This window comes from Vanellus vanellus (assembly GCF_965231255.1).
Source record: "Vanellus vanellus genome assembly, chromosome: 2".
Classification (NCBI taxonomy): Eukaryota; Metazoa; Chordata; class Aves; order Charadriiformes; family Charadriidae; genus Vanellus; species Vanellus vanellus.
In genome coordinates, this window is record NC_138906.1 from 43309246 (window position 1) to 43329723 (window position 20478).

The 20478-nt window shown below is 45.1% G+C and overlaps 1 protein-coding gene across 2 annotated transcripts; it reads left to right on the forward strand.

Annotated features, from left to right (window-relative positions):
• Positions 1-113: 113 nt before the first annotated feature.
• Positions 114-5458, forward strand: RPL15 (ribosomal protein L15). 2 transcript variants are annotated; one of them, XM_082479362.1, is made up of 4 exons: positions 114-149; positions 1193-1377; positions 2427-2563; positions 4719-5458. In XM_082479362.1, exons 2-4 carry the CDS (start codon positions 1206-1208, stop codon positions 5022-5024), a joined length of 615 nt encoding a protein of 204 aa, XP_082335488.1. In that variant the 5' UTR covers positions 114-149; positions 1193-1205; the 3' UTR covers positions 5025-5458. The 2 variants fall into 2 exon arrangements, with proteins under 2 accessions (XP_082335488.1, XP_082335489.1); XM_082479363.1 differs by having other exon boundaries at positions 115-149; positions 1196-1377.
• The last annotated feature ends 15020 nt before the right edge of the window (positions 5459-20478 follow it).

Genomic DNA, 20478 nt, shown 5'->3' on the forward strand with positions numbered 1-20478 from the left:
GGCCCGGCTTTTTCGTCTCTCTCCTGCTCTTCTCCCCCCCCCCCGGACTACATTGCCCATGAGGCCTCGCGGCCGCCGCCGGAACTGCGGTGCGCCGCAAGGGGTTGTGGGAAGGGGGTTTCTTCCTTTCCGGTGCTGGGCGCCATCAGGTGAGGGACTGTTAGTGCTCAGCCTTTCCCGCAATCTGATTCCATCCTGGGCCTGAGGCGGCTATCCGCCCGCCGCGCTGCCGTCCCCGCTCGCCGCCACTCTTGCGCGGTGGAATGGGGCTGCTCCCGCGGCCTCGGGGAGCTGCGGGGCGGGGAGCGGGGCCCGGGCGGGCCGCGGGCCCTGGGAAGGCCGGTGGTGGAGGGCCCGCCGGCTGCGCCTCGTCAGGGGTGGCCTGGCCGCCTGGGGTTTGAGGCGGGGAGGGAAGAGAAGGGGAGGGGAAGGGAGGGGGAGGGGGGCACTCAGTGTGGGACCCGGCGTTCACTGGTGTGAGGGGAAAACTGCGCACCGCAACGTAGCGGGTGCAGGCTTATGACGGGCCGCGCGTCCTGGTTTGGCTCTGGGTTTGCTGTTGGTTTGTGGTGTTTTATGCCATAACGCAGTCATAAAGAAGGGGTAGCTTGGGATGGGGAGAGCTGTGCCGTGGCTGGGCTGATTCAGTAGAGAAGGGTGTGGAGAATCACACGTGAGCTCTTTTTTTTGTTTTTGTGCCAATAAAACGAACTGAGTTTTTCTGATGGTGATTTGGGTGGTGGCTTGATGGAGTTCATTCACATCTGCTAATCGCTGCAAGTGTGTGAGAGCTCAAAGGTTCTTAAAAGTAATTAAACCCCATTAAAAATAAAGACCACACCACTCACAGTCACATGCTTCTTTATGGATAAATATTTACAACTTGGGTTAGGTGCTTGCTATTGATTTTGGTAGTATCTGACATACAGATCTGAAAAATCCTCATCTGAGGAGTTCAACGCTTAAGAATGTGTGAAAAGGAAGAAAATTGCTGGAAACGGTAACTGCCAAGTGTCCTGTTGGAGGCTGCCAAGCGTGAGCCATGTTTCTCAATGTGCCCATGGTGTAAAGAAGTTTGAGAGCATCCTGTGTGTCAGTGGTGTTATGTGTATGGTTTTATACGATGTCTCTGTTGGAAGTTCAAATCTGGAATCTTATTTGCTACACTTTTATCATTGACCTCTTGATTCAGCAGGTAGACAAACATGGGTGCCTACAAGTACATCCAGGAGCTATGGAGGAAAAAGCAGTCGGATGTGATGCGATTCCTCCTCCGTGTCCGCTGTTGGCAGTATCGCCAGCTGTCTGCCTTGCACCGAGCTCCCCGGCCCACCAGACCAGACAAAGCTCGCAGGCTGGGATATAAGGCCAAGCAAGGTAATGAGACGTAGAGGTGAAATCCATGTGCTTCATGATGGAGTGACCAGAGTTTTATGTCACCTTGCTTTCTTTCTTAACTGGTAGTAGAATAACAAAATCTGAACTTAAATATTCCCCAAGAACCTGAAGTGTCCTGCTTGAAATGAACTTAATATTAGAAGTGTGTTAAATTGGTAGCAGTGCTCACAGCCCAAAAACTTACTTCGTGTGATTTTGAACTCACACCTTCTGTTGCTGTTTTGGCAGATGGAGATCACGTGTAATTCTTGTTCTTGTGCTGTGTTACTACTGCAGAGTTGACCAATGCTTTTAGTATCCTAGGGTTGGGGGGGGGGGGGGAAGGTGTGTCATTTCTCCGCCCAGATTTTTATCATGTGTTACTTTGGCTGTATACATCTGCTTGAGTAAGCAAGATGACGTAGTTTTTGCTGTCACTAGAAAACAGTTACTGGTCAGTGAAAGAAACTCGGGGAAAGCAGCCATCCATCTGCAACTTGAGCAAATCCTTGAAACGATATGTTTGTTCACTATGAAAATATAAAGCTAAGAGTCTACCCTTCTGTTACTGTTTGTGAAGTTTGTTTAGTTTCCTCGTTTTTCAGTGATTGGATTTCAGCAGTGTTCATGGATGGCTTGCGCTTCAGTGCTCTACGAACGCTACTATCAGAATATGGGATTTTAGTTCTGGGGTGGTTGTATTATTGGGTGTTTCAGGCAGGGAGTTTTTTGTGTTACAACATAGCTTTAGCTGTTCTTAGTGTATTTGGAACTGCACAGTGGAAAAGTGCCATAAACTCTGGTTTGGAAGTAAAAAATAGTCATGACAGGATGTCGTTTCCCTTACTCAGTTGTAATGGAAATAACAAAAACATCTTGTGCTAGCCACCTCCTGTTGTAGGTTTTGGTGAAGATTGGTATAGTGGTCTAATTTTCACGTGGAGCTTTTGGGGTTGGAAATGCAGTATGAGCATCAAACTTGCCTTGCTGGGATTTGCACTTGCTACACTACAGAATTATTCTAGTTCCTAAGTCACCATTTCTTTTAGGTTATGTTATCTACCGTGTCCGTGTTCGCCGTGGTGGTCGTAAACGCCCAGTCCCGAAAGGTGCAACCTATGGTAAACCTGTGCATCATGGTGTTAACCAGCTGAAGTTTGCCCGGAGTCTTCAGTCTGTAGCAGAGGTGACTATTTTGGTTATTGCTTAGAAATGTGGCAGTAGAAATGTCTGTCTTAGTCTGTAAAAGTCAAAGATACTCAGAGACAAAAACACCCCAAACAACCATTTTAGTAATGTGTTGGGGGTAAAAGACCTTGAATACTGATGGCAGGAAAACACAAAAAACCAGAATGTGTTCAAAAGCTGTATTAAGACAAATAAAAATACTATTCAGACTTTACAAATGGAGCCTGGGGAAAGTACTACTTAGATGGTTTACTGGAAGTTCATAGTGTATACGTATTTCTAAAGTGTGCCACAATATTTGTTATGGAAAATAGACATACAACTAGTATAAACCCCAGTAAAATACAGGGTTAGGCATGAGAAATAAAAACTCAAACATGCTAAGGTGCCTGACTTTGCTCATCACTAAATCCCACGTCTGCGTTCCCTGCCATGTTGTATGTGTTACCAGCTTTAGGGAAGGGTCCTTTCACAAAGTACAGATGAGTTCCTGTCTTAAAGTCTGTAGCTTCTGTCCGTGCATTAGGAGTGCCGTGCAGTGTACTTAGCTGTATGACAGGATCTGAAAACAGCTTGCCAGAGACCTTCTGGTTCCTTATAAAAAACTTTCATACCTCACAATCACAAAGACTGGTGGTTAACTTTTATAGGTGAGTTGTCATTACCCGCTGAAATACTCAAAATGGAAACTTTTATTTGGTGAGATCTTTAAGTTTCATAATGTCACAGTGGTAGTATTGAAGAGATGTAGCTCTCCCCTTTTGAAAAAACTCTTTCAGTGAGAATTAATACTAGTCTGAACTCTCAAAAAAACATTGTGAAAGAATGGAGACTGCTCATTGCCTTTCCATCTTGAAGTAGAAGACTCTTCTGTTCCCAGGACTTCAAAAATGCTTTTTAATTGACTTCAACAACTTGAATATGCTGGGTTTTTTTTTTGAAAGACAAGGAAAAAAAGTAAATGGGAGATGCTAATTTAAAAGAAATACAGGTGATGAGTTCAAGCTAAAAATGCAATTCTGTGCATGCACTGTTTTCAGTACTGATGGTATACTCTTCACATACACTATTCCCAGATAACTGATGGCTAATCACATGCTTACTTGTGGTGACAGCTCATGGAAGAGGTTATTTGCCCTCAGTTTTAGTTCAAAATTTTCTGAATCTGACTTGGCGCTTTCCTGGAAAGCTTAAGTTTTTCAGATAGAAATATATAAATGTAAAACCTTGATTGTGGCTACCATCCCCACATAGAGGCTAGTAGAGACTGGTTGGTGTTTTAATGTTTAATATACATGTTATTCTCTCACTAAAATAAAACAAGGACTTTTATTACATATGCAGAAAATAGTCAAGTGCTGTTCAGTGGAAGACTGTAGTAGTAGGTAGGGATCGCATTGGGATAGAAGATGTGTGGGCTCCATTGGTTCATATTTTCCCATGGTGATTAGATAAAGTCCTAGGATTAAACACACTTTTAGTGTTTTAAATAAGGAACATTCTTGACAGGAGAGGCAGATGGAGTTGCATAATTGATATTTTCTGCTTTGTTTTGTTTTCTAAACTAAGACTGCTTCTTTCCAACCACAAGTGAGGATAGGAATAGCAGGCACTAATATACCAGCAGTGGAACACAGACTTGTTACGTCAGCTGTTCTTTTCTCCTGTCAGTACGGGTGTATTCTCTGCAGAAATGTGTTTCTCCCATGTAGGTTTAGATCTGCAAATTGATCAATCTTTCATAACTTCCCACAAAATATTGTTCCATGGCCCCAAGTGAACCTGTGCTTTGTATGTTCATGTTAAAGCTGTTTTTAACTCTGTGTGTTTATTGGGTGCTTCTGCGCACAAAGTAGTTCTTTCTTTTGTCAACAAAGAACCTTCCTCCTTTCATTCTTTAAAACTTGTTTCATGTAGGAATCCAAGGAGCCTTTTTTTTTTTTTTTAATACAGCATTCCTTTCAGCTACTACTTTTTCTTGCGTCTGTGCAACTGGAAGGGGAACAGCTCTTTTAGGAAGAGAAGGTCTCGGGGAAAAATTGAAATTTCTAGCACCTATGAAATTTTAGGTTTGAGTTACTCATATCTGTCTGCATGAAGAACGCCCTGCATCCATGATTTTACAGCCTTTTGCATTTATTTTTTTCTTCTAGGAACGTGCTGGCCGTCACTGTGGGGCTCTGAGAGTCTTGAACTCGTATTGGGTGGGTGAAGATTCCACTTACAAGTTTTTCGAAGTGATCCTGATTGATCCCTTCCATAAGACCATCAGGCGCAATCCTGATACCCAATGGATCACCAAGCCCGTTCACAAGCACAGAGAGATGCGTGGGCTGACATCGGCTGGGCGCAAGAGTCGTGGTCTTGGCAAGGGCCACAAATTCCACCACACCATTGGTGGCTCACGTCGTGCTGCCTGGAGAAGGCGCAATACCCTGCAGCTGCACCGTTACCGTTAATTCTTGTAAATGTAACGATTTAATAAAGCTGATGCAGGTTGTTGAATTTAAAAAGTGCTTCTGCTGCTTCTTGGTTTATGTGGAGAAGTGTAGAATTCTCTGGGAATTCAGTTGTTTCCGTATTTTGAAAGGATTTTGAAAATGTAATTTGATATTTGTGAAGATTGTAGGCCCTAAGCATAGAGTTCTGTGATGGGTTTCACTTTTGATAAGACTGAAGAGACATGTGCAGTGTGAATTGAAAGCTTAATAGCTGGTCCATGTTCTTTTTTTTCCTGTCGGTCTGAGTATACTTCCTCACTGTCTGTAGGTCGGGGTCTCTGTCCTGTGCTTAGACTCAAGGCCAGCTTTGATCTTGTGCAATGAGATGTAAACTGAAAGCGCTAGTTTATTTTTTATAGGTGATTAAAACTAATCGCAATTTTATTTTTCAAGTTCTGTTTGTTTGTGTGTCTCCCGTGTGAAACCAGCTCTTGAGCCTGTGTTATCTGCAAACAGGCAAAAGCGACTAAACGCAGAATAGAAAGGTAAGACTTGCTCTGTTCATTAAAGTGCACAGTATTTTAAATATGGACACTTCACGAAGAACTATGCGATGTTTCAGGTTGAATAATAAACTACTGACTGTAGAGCAGGTATTACTTTGTGCAAGATTCCAGGCTGTTCATTTCACATTTTGCAGTGGAGATAGTCAGTCTTTGATCTGCCTTTTGATACCAGAACAGAGAACATTTCTCTGGAGTTCGAGCTGCATTCTGGTTTACTCTGCATGGTTGAGTGGTAGAATTAATCACATTTAGATAACAGACAGTTATAATCATAGATGAATGTATTTTAGACTACATTTTGTGAAATTGCAGTGTGACCTTTCAGCTTGAAGTCAGCTTGCCTGTAAACGCTGGGAGGAGAACTGTGATTTCTGGTAAATTAGCTGGACAACTGTCCTGGCTTCCTGAGGTTTCGTACCACGTCCATGGAGTAGTGATAGGAAGAGGGATGGATAGAAGGTCAAGAAGAAGTTGCGTCTTCCTGGGGCTTCAAATTGGGATGTGGGAAGATTTAAAAAAAAAAAAAAGTGCTGAGACTGAAATGTCCAAGATTTGCCCTTCAACTGAGAACTTAGTTTATTTTGCTCTTTTAGTTTTTACAGGAGGATGGCAGTCTGAAGAAGCAGCAGTCCTTTCGTGACATGTTTGTTTGGCTCAAGAAAAAATTCAAAAGGAATATTCTTCTGTTAAAAAGTGCAATCTGCTCCTCTAAAGAAGGCAGATGTTTTTTTTTTTAACCTTTCCTATGGAGTAGCACTAGTGTTCTTGAAAGCAACTCTCATAATGGTGTAGGACAGGAGGTGGAAGTTCCTAGGAGCAGATTTGCTGAGCATGGAGGGGGTTACTGTAGAGAGGGGGCTGATCCTTCCCTTTTGTCAATTTAAGGGCTTAAGGAGGTGTCAGTATAACTAATGTGTCCGTTTCTTTTTTTTTTTTTTTTTTTTTTTAAGTTAGCAGCTTTGTTGATACTGTAGGAGAGCTTGTGAAGCTGTTTAGGACCATTGCCGTTGATGTTGATGGGGGAAGGTGACTGGGCAGTCAGGTCTGATGCTGTGTTCCTTGCCAGGGTTCCAAACTGCTAGTGCCTGGGGGGGGGGGGGGGGGGGGGGGGGGTGTTTTCAGTGAGACTTGCCTGAGGCTTCCCCTCGTGGTCCTGTAGCTTTTTGATCTTTAAAATAAGGGAGGAAAATGCTATCCCCTCCAAAGTTTGTTGAAAGCTACTGATGGAAGTGTATGTAAGAGGGCATGGTGTTTATCAGACTAGCTAAGGAATTTGGAACAGATGGTAACGTCTTCAGTACAGGGAGCTCTGGGTATGTACAGCTCATCCCAAGTCTTCGGGAAATGAGATTGCCTGAGCATCTTCTCACACTAGAGGTGCCTTATGCTCTGTTAAACAATGTTTTGGGTTGGAAGAAGGGAAAATTACAGTGCAGTATTTGTATGAAGAGGAAAGGCAGATTGTTAAAATCTGTATTTAAAAAAGGCAAAACATCAAGGAAATTTTTTTTTTTTGTCTGGGGCTGTTAGCTTGGGAAACCGGGCTTAGAGAGAGGATATGTGATCTCTGTCTTTGCTACTTGATTTTTTTTAACCTGTTGTGCAAGTTCAACAGCAGTTGCAAGTCTGTGTTCCTTACGAGTTTGGTGAAAATCGGTCATCTTGAGACAGTAGTCCTAGTGAGAAGCTGTCAAGTTCAACTCCCCCTTACACACCGAGACTCTGCCTGGAACACGGATATTAGGCTGTGGCTTAAGGGGGACAGGGGAGGGATGAGGGAGCATCAGGAATTTCACTGGTGAAATTTATTAAGACACGGAGGAATCCACTTACCAGTTTCCAAGCCATCTACTTGGCTCTGCTTGCAGAACTGCTTATTTCTCAGTCTGGACAGGCATGTTTTGGGACGTAATTAAAAGAGCTGTCTGGATTCTAGGCGAGACAAAAATGAGCGCCACAGTTAAATTGCAGAGAAATGGGGCTGTGCAGTACCAACCTATTTCAGCCTGATACCAGGTGCTGTTGAAAATAGTCGACTGTGAGCTTCTGTTAGGCTGGATTTCATTTTTGTGTAAGCCACCTAGATTAATCACTTAGCCTTTGGTAGCAGGTGAGGGCTGGGCAAGTAATTCAGCCCCTGTTAGAAACTGATTCTGTCCTCCTGCAGGGTGGTGGGATGTGTATAAACAGATTGTGTGATTTAGCGTGTTCTTTAAATAAGCAAGTAGTAAACTCCCTTCCACGTAGCTAATAGAAGTGCTCATTACTTGGCAACACACGCTAAGTTGAAAAGTACAGGCTCGCTAATCAGCAGCGAGTGTAATTGTTTCCTTGCATTGTCTCCGAAGCGTTGGGAGTCTCTGCGAGGCAGCTGTGCGCTGCTGTGCGAGGGATGCCGGCGTGCTGCCTGCAGCGGGCACAGATGCTGATGGAGGGGGAGGCTGGCTCCTTCCTTGCAGCAGAAGGTCATTGAATGTCACTGGTGATTTTGTGGGGGTCTTAGGATGAAGTAATTAGCGATGGAGGAGAGTAATAGCTCGAATTGCTCGCATCTCTCTGTCCTTGTAATGCAGCAGTTGCTCGCTAGCCTTGACCCAGTGAGAAAAGTGACTGCATGTGAACGGTCCCATCCAGCTAATGAATTTAAAAGCTAGACTAAAAATAGAGCCTGATTCCTACTCTTTTATCTACTCACTCTCCAAGATGGGAAAAAACACCACCTTTTTTACCCTTGTACAACTCTCTTTTCTTTTGCAGGACACCCAGGTCTAGTTCTGAGACTATCAAGCCAAAATAGCCAGAGTGATGGAAACACTGCTGCAGCCACAAAAAAAAAAAAAAAAAAAAAAAAGGCAATTTGGATTTGAATTGGACACTTTTCTGGGGCTTTGAGCAAGCACCAACTTCTCAATCCAATCCTTTGCAAGTAATTGCTTGGGATGTAAGGCTGTATGAAAGGATGGAGAGCCCGTGGGCTGTTCTTCTCTTCATATGTCAAGGTTCTGAATCAGCCTCAATTTAATAATTGCACACAGTGTGTTTAGCTTGCAAAGTCTCTCTCCCTAAAGATAGGAAGTGCCTGAGCCACACTGCTTACGCAACTTTTAATTTGGTGGCTATCCTGCTCTTACCTAACATGCCAGAAGAGGCCTCTGGCAGAGCCAGGAGTGGAACCCAGTTCTCCCGGGCCCCTTGTCACTGCCTGAAATTTGAGAGCGCACGCTTTTCTTCGCTATCAAATGATGTTCAACGATATCCTGTAATTAAAGGCTCTTATGTAATGAAGATGGCATTTAATCTCATTAAATACTGTCAGCTATCCATCATTCAGGGAAATGGAGAGCTGGGGTATCCTGGAGAACAGGGAGCTCAGCGGGAGCAGATGAGTGATTAAATTAAGCCGGGCTCTGTCCAGATCGATGCTGGCTGGGATTGCGCTCTCGGATGGAAGGTAGCCCCCTTCAGGTCTCCCTGTGTTGCCTTCAAGGCTCTAGAAAAACCCTTGCTAGTTAATATGTAGGACCCTAGCTGGCTCCTTAGGGGTTGTGCAGCCTGCATTTCGTCGCGAAAGGGCTTGTGGGAGCATACCTCTGGGCCCAAGCTGACTGACTGCCCACGTGCAAGTCGTTAAGTTCCCTTGGAAACACAAGAATTAAGAGGCATGTTGAAGGAAAAAAAGGAAAGGAGAAGGAAAAAAAAAAAAAGAAAAGGAGAGGAGAGGACAAGTCAGCTGGCTTCCAGCAGGGTTTGTCAGTACTCTGGTGCTTCCCGGTGCAGAGGAGGCTACAGCTAGCCAGGGACCAGCAGGGTTCCGCAGCCAAGTTTGCGCGGTGCAGTCCCCGCGGTATAAAGCTGGCTGGACCCAAGTCTCCTCAGCACAGAAATAGGTGTCTATGGTGTCAATCTGCAACCCCGAGAGACCAGGCAGCGGCTGCACTTCACCAAACCCAGAGCAGAAGCAGCTTTCTGGGTCGGTGCTGTGAAAGGCACTACTTCCAACCCTGGTGCTCTCCATCTCCCCAGCCTCATCACCAGGTGGTGTGTCAATAGCCAGAAGAGCGGGCGGAAACCAAGACCCTATTGTTGCGTTCACACGTGTAACGAAAATGAGTCGCCGTCCCCAGAGAGCTCATACACCAAGTGGAGGAAGTAGCTCATTAGTCCGGTGTTCACTCATTCACTTATTCATACGTTTTTTTCCTCCAGCATTGTTTTTCTGTGACTAACCAGCAATTATTTGAACCCTTTCCTTGTACGAGAATCGTGGCCCTTCAACTCATCCACTGTTACGATCCACCTGCCTCTCTCACAGGTTTCATGATTAGTCAGTTGAGTTTAGATAGCGAGTTACGCAGTTACGCAACTTTTATGAATAATGTGGTTTGAGCTTTGTGTTTTCAGTTTGTTCAGAGCTGTATATAAAAATGATGTCTTATAAGTTGCTATGTCGTTTGCAACTATTTGGATAGCGGGTTTGTCAATACGCGGTTAAACAATACCATAGTAAAGCTTTTAAGCAAAATACAAAATTTCATATTATTTTTATTTTGTTTACAAGTTATTGCTACAGGTGTTGATGGAGAACATCTGCTTATGAGCTTTTTTACAGGAAAAAAAAGACACAAGGAAAGATTCAGCTCCACAATAAAAATCAAAGATGGATATAAACTAGTTAATATTTACAAATTTAGGAAGAGGAGGAAATAAAAAGAACTTTTTTTTTTTTTTTATAGAATTGTACGTATATTATGCAAAATACATGATTCACTTGATTCTTTAGAATTTGGAGAATCTAGTCCCCAATCTTAATGTAGGTAGTTTTATTTCTGATAGGTGCCCGGTTGCCCATTCTTAATGGACACAGCTTAAAAACCGGTACAAACTGACAGCGAGATACCAAATTTTTCATGTTAACACCAATGATTTGTGCCAGGAAGATGATTGCTGCCCCTTATGTGTGATACACATTTTAGATTATGCTTGCTGCTTGGGTTTTGGACCCTGCTTTACCCAAACAGTAATTTTTAAAGCAACAGTTATACCTTATCCATGGGGAACAAAAAAATGAATTAATTAGTCCAATGGGTTACACTGGAAACCCAGTTCTTAGACTTACAATTTCTGTTGCCGAGAAGGAAAAAAGGAGAAAAGAAAACAACCAACTGTGAACAACTGAATCACTGTTCTGACTCCTGAGGCTAAATGAAAAACTCTGCTATAGTTATTGTTTTCATTGGCTAGTTTAATAAAAATACAAGAATCATAAAACTATGGAAAACATATGGCATACATAAGTTCTATTTTCTCCAGTGATGGTCCCATCCATTTAGGGCTGAAAACTTTAAAATACCTCTCTAATAAACGATCTTGCCTTCTAGTAGGTGGCATTCTGGCAACATTCTTAAGTTTTAATTTATTTTAAGAAAAAGAATTTTAAAATAAGGAAATAGGAGATGTGTTTTGAGCCTGCATAATTATTTTAGCCAAATTACGCCTGTGTGGAAATGAACTACACAACTAGATTTTTTTCCCAGATCATAATGAACACTGAAACTTGATGTTTTTTGCAGATTTTTGCAAATTGTCCTAAAATCGTATTAATTACATTGCCATCTGAATATTGAATTGTATGGTCCTTTCGGAGGTACTTTGTAACAGCAGTAAAGGCTGAAGCAATTTCATCAACTGCAGAGGAGTGGGACGGAGAACTGGGGAAATGATTACCTTCCATCTCCTTCCCCCCGCCTTGGCCCCTGAAGTGGCAACCCTGGACCAGCTCTTTCAGCACCTAACAGCCAACCCAACCTGACCCATCTCGTTTCTCCTGGGTTTAGTTCAGCCCTGTGCAACAGGCTACTGCTTGCCGCTGACAGGGCTCTTTTTGTTGTTATTGTTGTTCAATAGGGGTGAGATTGCCGAAATTGCAGTTGTTTGGGTTTGTAAAAAAAAAAAAAAAAAAAAAAAAAAAAATTAAAAAACGAGCTTCTCAGCTCTGGGTGCCAACACCATTGTCAGAAGAGCTGACTCCAGCTGTCTGTCAGGCACGGCAAAGAGGAGAAGAGGTAGGAGAGCGGGAGGTCTAAGCTGGCCGGCTCTAAGGTGGGAGACTTCATAATTCCAAATAAACAAAAAAAAAAAAAAGTGTGAGCTAATCAAGCCCCTGGCTCTGGTGACTGGCGTGGGGATATGGCATTTGGCAGTGCCTGACCTCCTGCCACGTGCACAGCCGTGCAAAGGTCTACGCGCGGTGTCTGCTTCTGACAGGGGCTAACGATGGGTGTTTGGAGAAAGGCTGGTGAGCACGGAGCAAGTCCAGACCTGCACGTAGCAGCTCAGGTTCTCTGAAGAACCTCTCACTGTGGTGGCCCTCGGAGAGTCCTGTTCGGTAACTGCAGCGGGACCCACGTGCCAACAGCCGCAAGCCACAACATCCGGAGCCGGCTGGGAACTCCCACGGGGCTTCTGGCTCAGCAGGAGCGCGGGATGGCATCCCAAGATAGATAAAGAGAAAATGATTGCCTTGACTCACAGGTGCCGCCTGTAATTTGAAATGGGAAGTGGAAATATAACCTGTTTTGATGGTCTGCTCCTGGAAGCTCACCGAACCAGAGACTTTCCAGATGACTCAGAGCAAGACGGCTGCCTGCCGAGAACTGCTGTATCAAGAATTTGGCAGGATTATATAACACGCGGTTGTCCTTCACCGCCGGTAACGTGCCTTCTCTGCCAGATTTATGCTTACAATTGACCGGTTTTGAGGAACTGCAGTAAAACAAAATGGCAAGCGCCTGGAGGCATTTTCGGGGTGCAGCTGAGCTCCTGCCCAGAACAGACCTATTATTTGTTTCTGGACATTGTGCCACGTTTGTTCAGGAAGAGACAATAAAAATTCACTGCTGGCCTTATGATGCCACTCGTTCCTTTGCAGTGGTGCCATTTAAGTTGGGTTTAGCATGGCGTATCTCGCTCCGTTTAGTAAAAGCGCCGGAACTAGTGGTGGAGAATGTGCCTGTTTCTTCGCCGTTAAAATGCCTAAGGTTCAGAGAGTGAGTGAACTCTTTGCTTTCTGGGAGCCGGAGCACAGCGGGCTTCTTTCGTGCGCGTGAATTTTGCTACGTCTCTTTCAGTGCCCCTCCTGGAAAAAAGTTTGTACTGGATTGAGCGCTGGTGAGAATTGTCAGGTGTTTGTAGCTGGAGGTTAAGAAGATCCTTTCTATCCTCAAAAGAAGCATTTGCATTTTCCCAGTTCAGAAAAAAAGAAAAAAAAAAAAACACAGAAGAAACAGGAATGCTCCTTTTTGTTAATGTCTAATGTGTTGTTTGGTATCGCCTTTTGGAGAAGATAATTGATTGTGGCAGGGGAGTTCCAAGAGTATTTTCATTCCTGGGAGCTGTGTTTGAGACCCTCGCTGGGAATTGCATGTATTTGCTGATGTTCATGTAACAATAGATGAAGCGACCATGATGATTTTATTAAAACTGTTAAGTGCCTCGCCAGGAGGTTTTGATGGTTTGCCCACCATCACCAGAAGCAATGAGAGAATTTGCTTCATTCCTTCTTATTTGTAATGGTTTAGAGCAGAAAACTCTGACTTACTGTAGAGAGCCAGTTTTGCCACGTGTGAAGCTGGTAGCTGAATCTGGCTAAATGCATGTCTGCCTTTATTCACGAGGCTGATAACATCCAGCTCTGTTTCCATCCCATCAAATACAAACGGTCCCTTAACAGGAATAGCGTTGTGTCAGGAGTAATCTGGGCAAGTCGCAGAGGCATAACACAGACAGGCCCAAGTTTCGGGGCCGCCGGCGAGGTCAGTATTTGTACCACTTGTACAGCAAGTGCCGAAACTACAGGTGTAGATTAGTTTGGATCCGCAGCAACGTTGGTATCCAGAGATATCCCACAAACATATTTCTAAGACCCTACGAACATAATTTGGATCTTACACTGGTGCTACAGGATTATAACCCTTTTGCTTTCAATGCAGTTGTTCCAGATTTATCTGGAATCAGAGTTATTTTAAGAAGCATAGTGTATTTGCAAAATAGTTTGAATACCTCAGGTTTGTTTCTAGTAAGCTTTCGCTCTTACTACCAATGCCTTGCACAGGATTTTATGAGAGAAACTACATTTGTTTTAGCAGTTAAGTTTTTATAGCTGGAAGCAATTTTCTTTAGTGTAACATTTCAGAAGCCCTTTATGGCTAGCGATATTTCACTGAATGCCTGAAGATTGAGACCTATTGCATGACTTTATCATGTATAAAGCTTATTATCTGACATAATTTGGTGCATAGCAGGCTTATTTATTTAAAAGGTCACACAATCATATTTCACCACTGGTAATGGCATTTTTATCCATTTAATAGGTTTATCCTAAAGCATATTTATTCCTAATGCATTTTATTCTGAACCAGTTAATAACTTTAACTCTTCAGGCTCTCAGCAGAATAGAGAAGCCGGCATTTCGGAACAAGAATTTGACCAGTTGGACCTAATCCACGAGGACACAAGGTCGGATACAGTGTTCCATGCGTCATCTCCTGATACAACTCAGCACCCTGAAGCATTAGGCCTTAAATCATCTTTTGACCTCCAAGTTAGCCAGGGTGAGACAACGGCTGGGAAATAAACACTGCACTATACAGAGCTGCTGAAAGTCTGAAGCTGTCCTGACCCTTAAACTGTCAGCTGTCCTTTGGGTTGTTACGGGGAATAATTCTTGGGGAAAAAAATATGTTTTGATTTATTACCCAGAGACATTTTACTGATTTAAATATGGTTGCCTTTGTTTTGCTTGGGCGTAAAAGTGCAGTCCTCTCTCTTGGGGCCAATGCACAAGGACCTATGGCACCTGTAATGAAATGCTGTTCGCTTTCTACAATCTTGGGCTGTTCAGGGCCCAGATGTGGTGTGGCATTTGCTTCTGTTCATGACTGGGATGAGTTTTCTTTGGGATTTTCATTGTAAAATATGCCAATAATCACAATAAGCTTGTGCTGCTCCAGAGGAGAGAAGCAAGGGTGATATGCAAAACCTTGCAGGAGCTGTGGGTGACATTTCTGACCTTGTGTCCCCTCCACACAACCTGCAGAGTTTTCCCAAGATGAGGAGAAGGCATCATTTGCATCTCTGCTCTGACCAATACTGACCTCCAAGGATTAACATAGTTTACAAAGAGAAAAAGCAAATGGGATTTATGTTTTGGTAGCCTGGAGGGTTCAGAAGGGAAATGGTGGAGCCAGGCTACGTGACTTCTGAAGCAATGATTTTGATCTGGTGACAGCAGTGCTGCCACACTGGGGATGTCCTGACCAGCACCGTGCCAGTGTCATGCGATGCCAACGTGATGGCTGGCAGCTTAGGTAACTTCCTAGTGAGCGTCAATGCTTTGAAATAAGATGCTCTGCAGGACACAGTGATATCGGAGACTTTGACAAAGGCAGAAGAAAATCCAGTCCTAGAAGGATGATTATTACAAAAGACACCAGGGGGAGAAATGCAGTTGCCCCTGGAGAGGACTGGGGGGGTGGGGAGAAAGGACTGGTGAGTGTCGGGGCTCCTCTGAGCAAAAGGCAGCAGTTGTCTGCTGACTGTGTGCCTTCAATACAACACCGCTGATGTTGTACCTGAGACAGCACAATGTGTCGTTAGAAATCACCTGTAGTTAAGTCGCGTAAGACTCGGTGTTTCAGAGAGAGTAAAGGGTAGCTCTTTGTACGTCCTTTGCACCATCCATTCTGCTTCTCTCTCCCAAATCAAAATTGGCCCAATAAATATTCTCATCTTTGTTTCATTAGCTGATGATTTTATTTCTGGATAAACAGACAAGGTACCAGCAGATGGAAATGATGATGGGTGATGGGTACAAGTTACTCCATGGGAGATTCTGATTGGACACAAGAGGAAAATTTTTCACAAGGAGAACAATCAGCCATTGGAATAATCTCCCTGGGGAAGTGGTGGATTCCCTGTCATTGGACATTTTTAAGATTCAGCTGGACAGGGTGCTGGGCCATCTTTTCTAGGCTGTGCTTTTGCCAAGAAAGGTTGGACCAGATGATCCTTGAGGTCCCTTCCAACCTAGGATTCTATGACTCAGACTAAGTAACTTATACCACAAAAAGCGGTCTAGTGGGAGGTGTCCCTGGCTATGACGGGGTGGTTGAAACTAGGTTATTTTCAAGGTCCCTTCCAACCTAAACCATTCTATGATTCTAAAAAAGCTGAGCAGTGATATTGCAGCCATATAATATAGGCATAATTAATGCAAAATTAATGCTCTGTCTTTCTGGACTAAAGGTCCGAGTCCTCACCTTCCATTCTGCGGGGGCAACTGAGGCTAGTTGTAATATGTCACCATTGCATGAGGTTATGTCCCATCATTTTGACCAGCCGAGGCGGCCGCTTGTATTATCAATTTATGTGAATAAAAAGCGCACCTGTAATAACACTAGGTGAGAGAAGAGCAGAAATGTTACGTGCTTCAGGCCGTAAACCGACTGCTAAAGAGCTGAATCAGGAAGAAAGTTACCCTGTGGGCAAGTTAGTATATAACTGTCTATTACGAACTTTTATATCTTCCTCCAAGGCTCTGATACTTGGCACCGAGAGGCAGGATGTGAGCAGGAGGGAACGATTTGCGAGCCAGTTCCTCTGTTTCGGTTATACTTAGCTCCCTGACTATGCCGCTCACCGTACCTAAGCTAGTTGCATTCGTGTCATGTAGTCATGCCCTTAATGGGTAGGCTTTAAATGATTCTATATTTAGCTTTTGCTTCTTCCTAGAGCGTTCTGCACACATTTCAGCCTATGAAGGGATGCGATGACAAGCTAAAGACCTCTGGGACCTCCTTATCAGGATTTCTCTTCGACAGAGAGAAAAAAAAGTGCGACAATCTGAAGAGTTAGACACATACGCGGAACAGAAATGGAGAATAAGTAGGGCAAGAGGTCAGAAAATACTGCGTAGGGCTTGACCCAAGCCGACTCTAATCGATAGAAAAATTTCCACTGGCTTCCAGAGGCTGAGATTAGTTAGGCGAGTTATTGCTATTTATATCATTTAATGTAGGAAAGAAGTCATGGTTATAGCTACTATTACAATGACTTTTAGAGGGCAATATTTAAGCTAGTAACCGAAGATAGCAAGTAAATCTTTGCTCTAAAGAAATGCGAGGGTAGGTTTGGTGTCAGTTGCGTCACCTAAAAGAAGTGTACTTGTATGAACTAGTTCCACCTGCAGCTGTGGAGCACAAATTATTCAGGACAGACAGATTACTGAGTGTTTCTGAAGGATCTCATCAAACAGACTGACTGAACAGAAAAACAGTGGCAAAGTATTTTATATGGGGGAAAATAACTTTCATTATACGTAAACCATTGGAAGCTGAAAATGACCAGGGAAGAGAACTTGGACTCACTGTAGGTCTTTGCAAATGTCAGCGTTGTTCTGAGCATCAGTCAAAAAGACAAATAAGAGGTTAGGAATTTTTTCCTGAGGTAATAAGGAACAAAGAAACAGAAAACAGCAGGAGCTGTTGGGGCACGAAATGATGCTGCTCCTTGGCACTCTTCATGTAAACAATTTTTTTCTATTTGCAAAACATGTATTTGGGGATCAAATTAATATTATTGTAAGTGTGCCAGGCACGGAAGAAATCCAACTTGTCCAAAAGCAGACAAATGCCTGCTGATGGAAACTCCTACGTTCCTGGCTGGTGTGTGGATGTTTACCGGGATTAGGAGGGCCTCTCCACAGGGACAGAAAGGTACAGATATTCTGTCCCGACCTGAGCAACCACCAGCATTTCAGGCCTGAGGAAAAGGAGTCATCAGCCTCCGCATACCTCTGGTGAGGTGGCCTAAGTGCATCCTGTCCCACCATCCAGCTATCAACTGCACTTAACAGTTAAGTCAGCATTAGTTGCTGCAACACCATCGTGCTGTCTCCCAGCCAGAGGCAGGAGAGTCTGTAGCACGGGTGGGAGTCACTCTGCAACCTCTGGAATTTAAACACACAGTTTTTGCTGCTCCACACGTGTGGGGTGGAGGGCAAGAGGAGGGAATGTTCTAGTTCCTTCCCAAGGGGAGGAAGGGGGTTGTAGAAGCTTTCTGTCCCACCTTCTGTGCTTTTCCCCCTCTTCTGCCCCTTCATGTGTCAATGCCTCACTTCGGTCTCTTCCCAGAACCACAAGACTTCTGCAGAGAGCAGCACCCTCAGCAAAGAGAGGCTGAAGGATTCAGAGGACTGACCAACCCCAAGGACTCCCAATCACTCGTCAGGTGGTTGTCCTAGTGCCCACCCGTCCTTTGGGTTGGACAGGTGCCATGCCACCGTGAATGACAGCAGTACGCTGCCTCTCCAGAATGCCAGGATTTGTTTTGCCCTTTGTGGAGGGGTGAATGACGTGGAGGGATTCACGTCTCCTCATGGGGATCAGGGAATATCCACTGAGCATCAGATCTTGAAGGGAAGTGGCAGCTCAGCGAGTAACACTAGAGCTTTAGGGGCCGAGCTAGGGTCAAAGAGAAGTCCCTCAAGAAGAAGCCCAGGCATCACGACTTGGTCAGCACCCAGAGGCACAGGTGTTTGTTTGTGTGGGGTTTGGAAGAGGTAGGTGGAAAGAGGGTCCAAGAAAAAATTGTCTCCCATATAGCAACCCAGTGGCAGAGTGTTTTCCTCCCCCAGGTTACAGGGCAGGATAAAAACCTTGATGCTCTCTAAGACAGTTTTCTCCTCCAAACACTGAAGTGCCTCTCTTGGACTACTGTGGCAGTCCAGACCTTTGTGCTGACCAGCAGACCCACAGCATAGGAGTGGACAGGGCCATTTCTAAGACCTTCTCCCTTAGGAACTCCAGGATGGGAGTTACACTGGTTGCACCATCCTGTGGCTATCCACAGCCAGCTCTACCTGCTGGACCTTCTCAGGAAACACACCTTTTGGCTTCCTCTGGTGTTGTGGACAAGGATCCTGGGTGGAAGGCTGGGTGGTGGGCCCATTACTTGCTTATGCTATACTCTGTCCTTAAGAGAAGCGCTTGGCTCTTGCAACCCAGGTGTGTGTGTGGAGCCACCTCAGGGAAGGAAACAGAGAGGATGTAGTATGTGAGCACAGGGAGCAGTCCAAGGTCATTAAGGAAGGGGTTGATCTGAGGTATGAGAGAAGCAAAATAAAGGCATTCTTGAAGATGGGTGGGGGGTGGCTCCAGGGCTGCAAAGTGCAGCGCCAAAAGGCAAGAGCAGGCTGAAACTGCTATAATGATCCCCGAGAGTCTCAAAAGCAGATGGTAGAAGATACTAGAGGCTGGAATCCCTCTGGGAGGGACAAAGTCCTGTCCTGGTGGTAAATAGGAGAGACTGAGATCGGGAGCAATAGTGTGACAGCCTCTCCCTGTGGCATCCTACGAAGCTGCGTACGTTGCCTTTCCCATTTGGCCCGCCAGGCAGGAGCAGCAGCATTTGTCCTTGCCCACAAAGGTAGTGGAGGAGCAGTCCTTCCCTGTATTGGCCACTCTCAGGAATGGAGTCCATGGACCCGAAAAACCTGGAGCCTCCCTTGAGCACCACAGACTGCTTGCAAGCCAGATGGACCTTTGGTCTGAGTGCCAGTGTCTGCATACTCATGTCCGAGTGCTTCCACTACCACCTGCAAATTGAAGTCTCCTCCCTCATCCAACAGCAAGAGCTCGAATTCTGTAGGTTTTTTAGCCGTCTCGGTGAACATCTAGGGTTGGTAACCCACTGATTTGTAAATATTACACAAGCATCTGCTTTGCTAAAATCCAAAAATAACAACAACAATAAAAAAATCCCAGAGTCACAGAATGCATGGGCAGAGAGGACTTGCTCTGCTATTGTTCCTGATGTTCAACTTGGTTTCCTAAGAGAATTGGATTTAGACACTATCATCTCCTTTGGGTTTGTTGGACGATTTCGGCCATTGAGAAGTTTGACGTGCCAGGATGGGCTAATCTCAAATACAACAAATTTGTGCTAGGTCCACGAAGACCAGCAGCCAGGCAGAGGAGCGAGACAGGGACCCAGCCAGGTGCCCTCAGCACAGGAAAGGACACCGTGCCCCATACCTGACCGTGCCCAGGGCAGGCAGTGGTGCTTGGTGGCCAGCCAAGCTGGCAGGGGCTGTGCCAGAGAGCCAGAGGACAACGTGGCAGGGCTTAGGAAATGTAGTTTGGAGCCGGTATGAGGAGGAGAATTGGGAATATGAGGAGGACAAGAAGCTTTTGCTACAGGAAATCAGGGCTGGGGGATGGAGGGCCTGGAGATGGTGGTGGGTGCTCTATATGGACAAATAGGAAGGCTGGATGCCTCCCGGCAGCTGGGCCATAGGCGGAAAAATGGGAAAACTCACCCGTTTACCTTAATTGTGAAGTGAGGAAGCTCGCTCAAACTGACCTGTTTACCTCATTTGAGAAGAGAGGAAACTCACCCAAATTAGGAGGTGGTAAACTACATTTAGCTGCGTTTAACCTCCGCTTGTTAACCTCATTTAACCCCACCGCCTCCGTCTCAGTCTGGAGGTCAAAATACACCACGAAGCACCACACATGGGGCCGAGGAAGGACAGAGCTCCATTTTGGGCGCTGCGTCCACTTAATGGAGACTCCCCTTCCCGCGCCCCCCCTCACCCTTCCCCCCTCCCCCCCCATCCTCCTCATTGCTGTGGTGGTGGGTTTTCTTTGGGGGTTCCCTTCTGGGAGCGGGAGATGGGGGAGGGTGCGTGTGTCCCCCCCCGCCGGCGGGGACATCCCTGCTTCACCACCCAGGTGCAGTATGTCCTCTGGGGGCGCATCTCTCCCCCGGGGGAGGGGGACACCCGGGAGACAGGCTGTGCCCGGAGCCTTAATTGCCGTTATTTCGGGTGCAGTGATGTGCGTACGGTA

Coding starts and splice junctions, on each gene's coding strand:
- RPL15 (XM_082479362.1), top strand. CDS start 1,206: ATGGGTGCCTACAAGTACATCCAGGAGCTATGGAGGAAAAAGCAGTCG. Junction 1,378..2,426: donor GGGATATAAGGCCAAGCAAG/GTAATGAGACGT, acceptor CATTTCTTTTAG/GTTATGTTATCTACCGTGTC. Junction 2,564..4,718: donor GTCTTCAGTCTGTAGCAGAG/GTGACTATTTTG, acceptor TTTTTCTTCTAG/GAACGTGCTGGCCGTCACTG.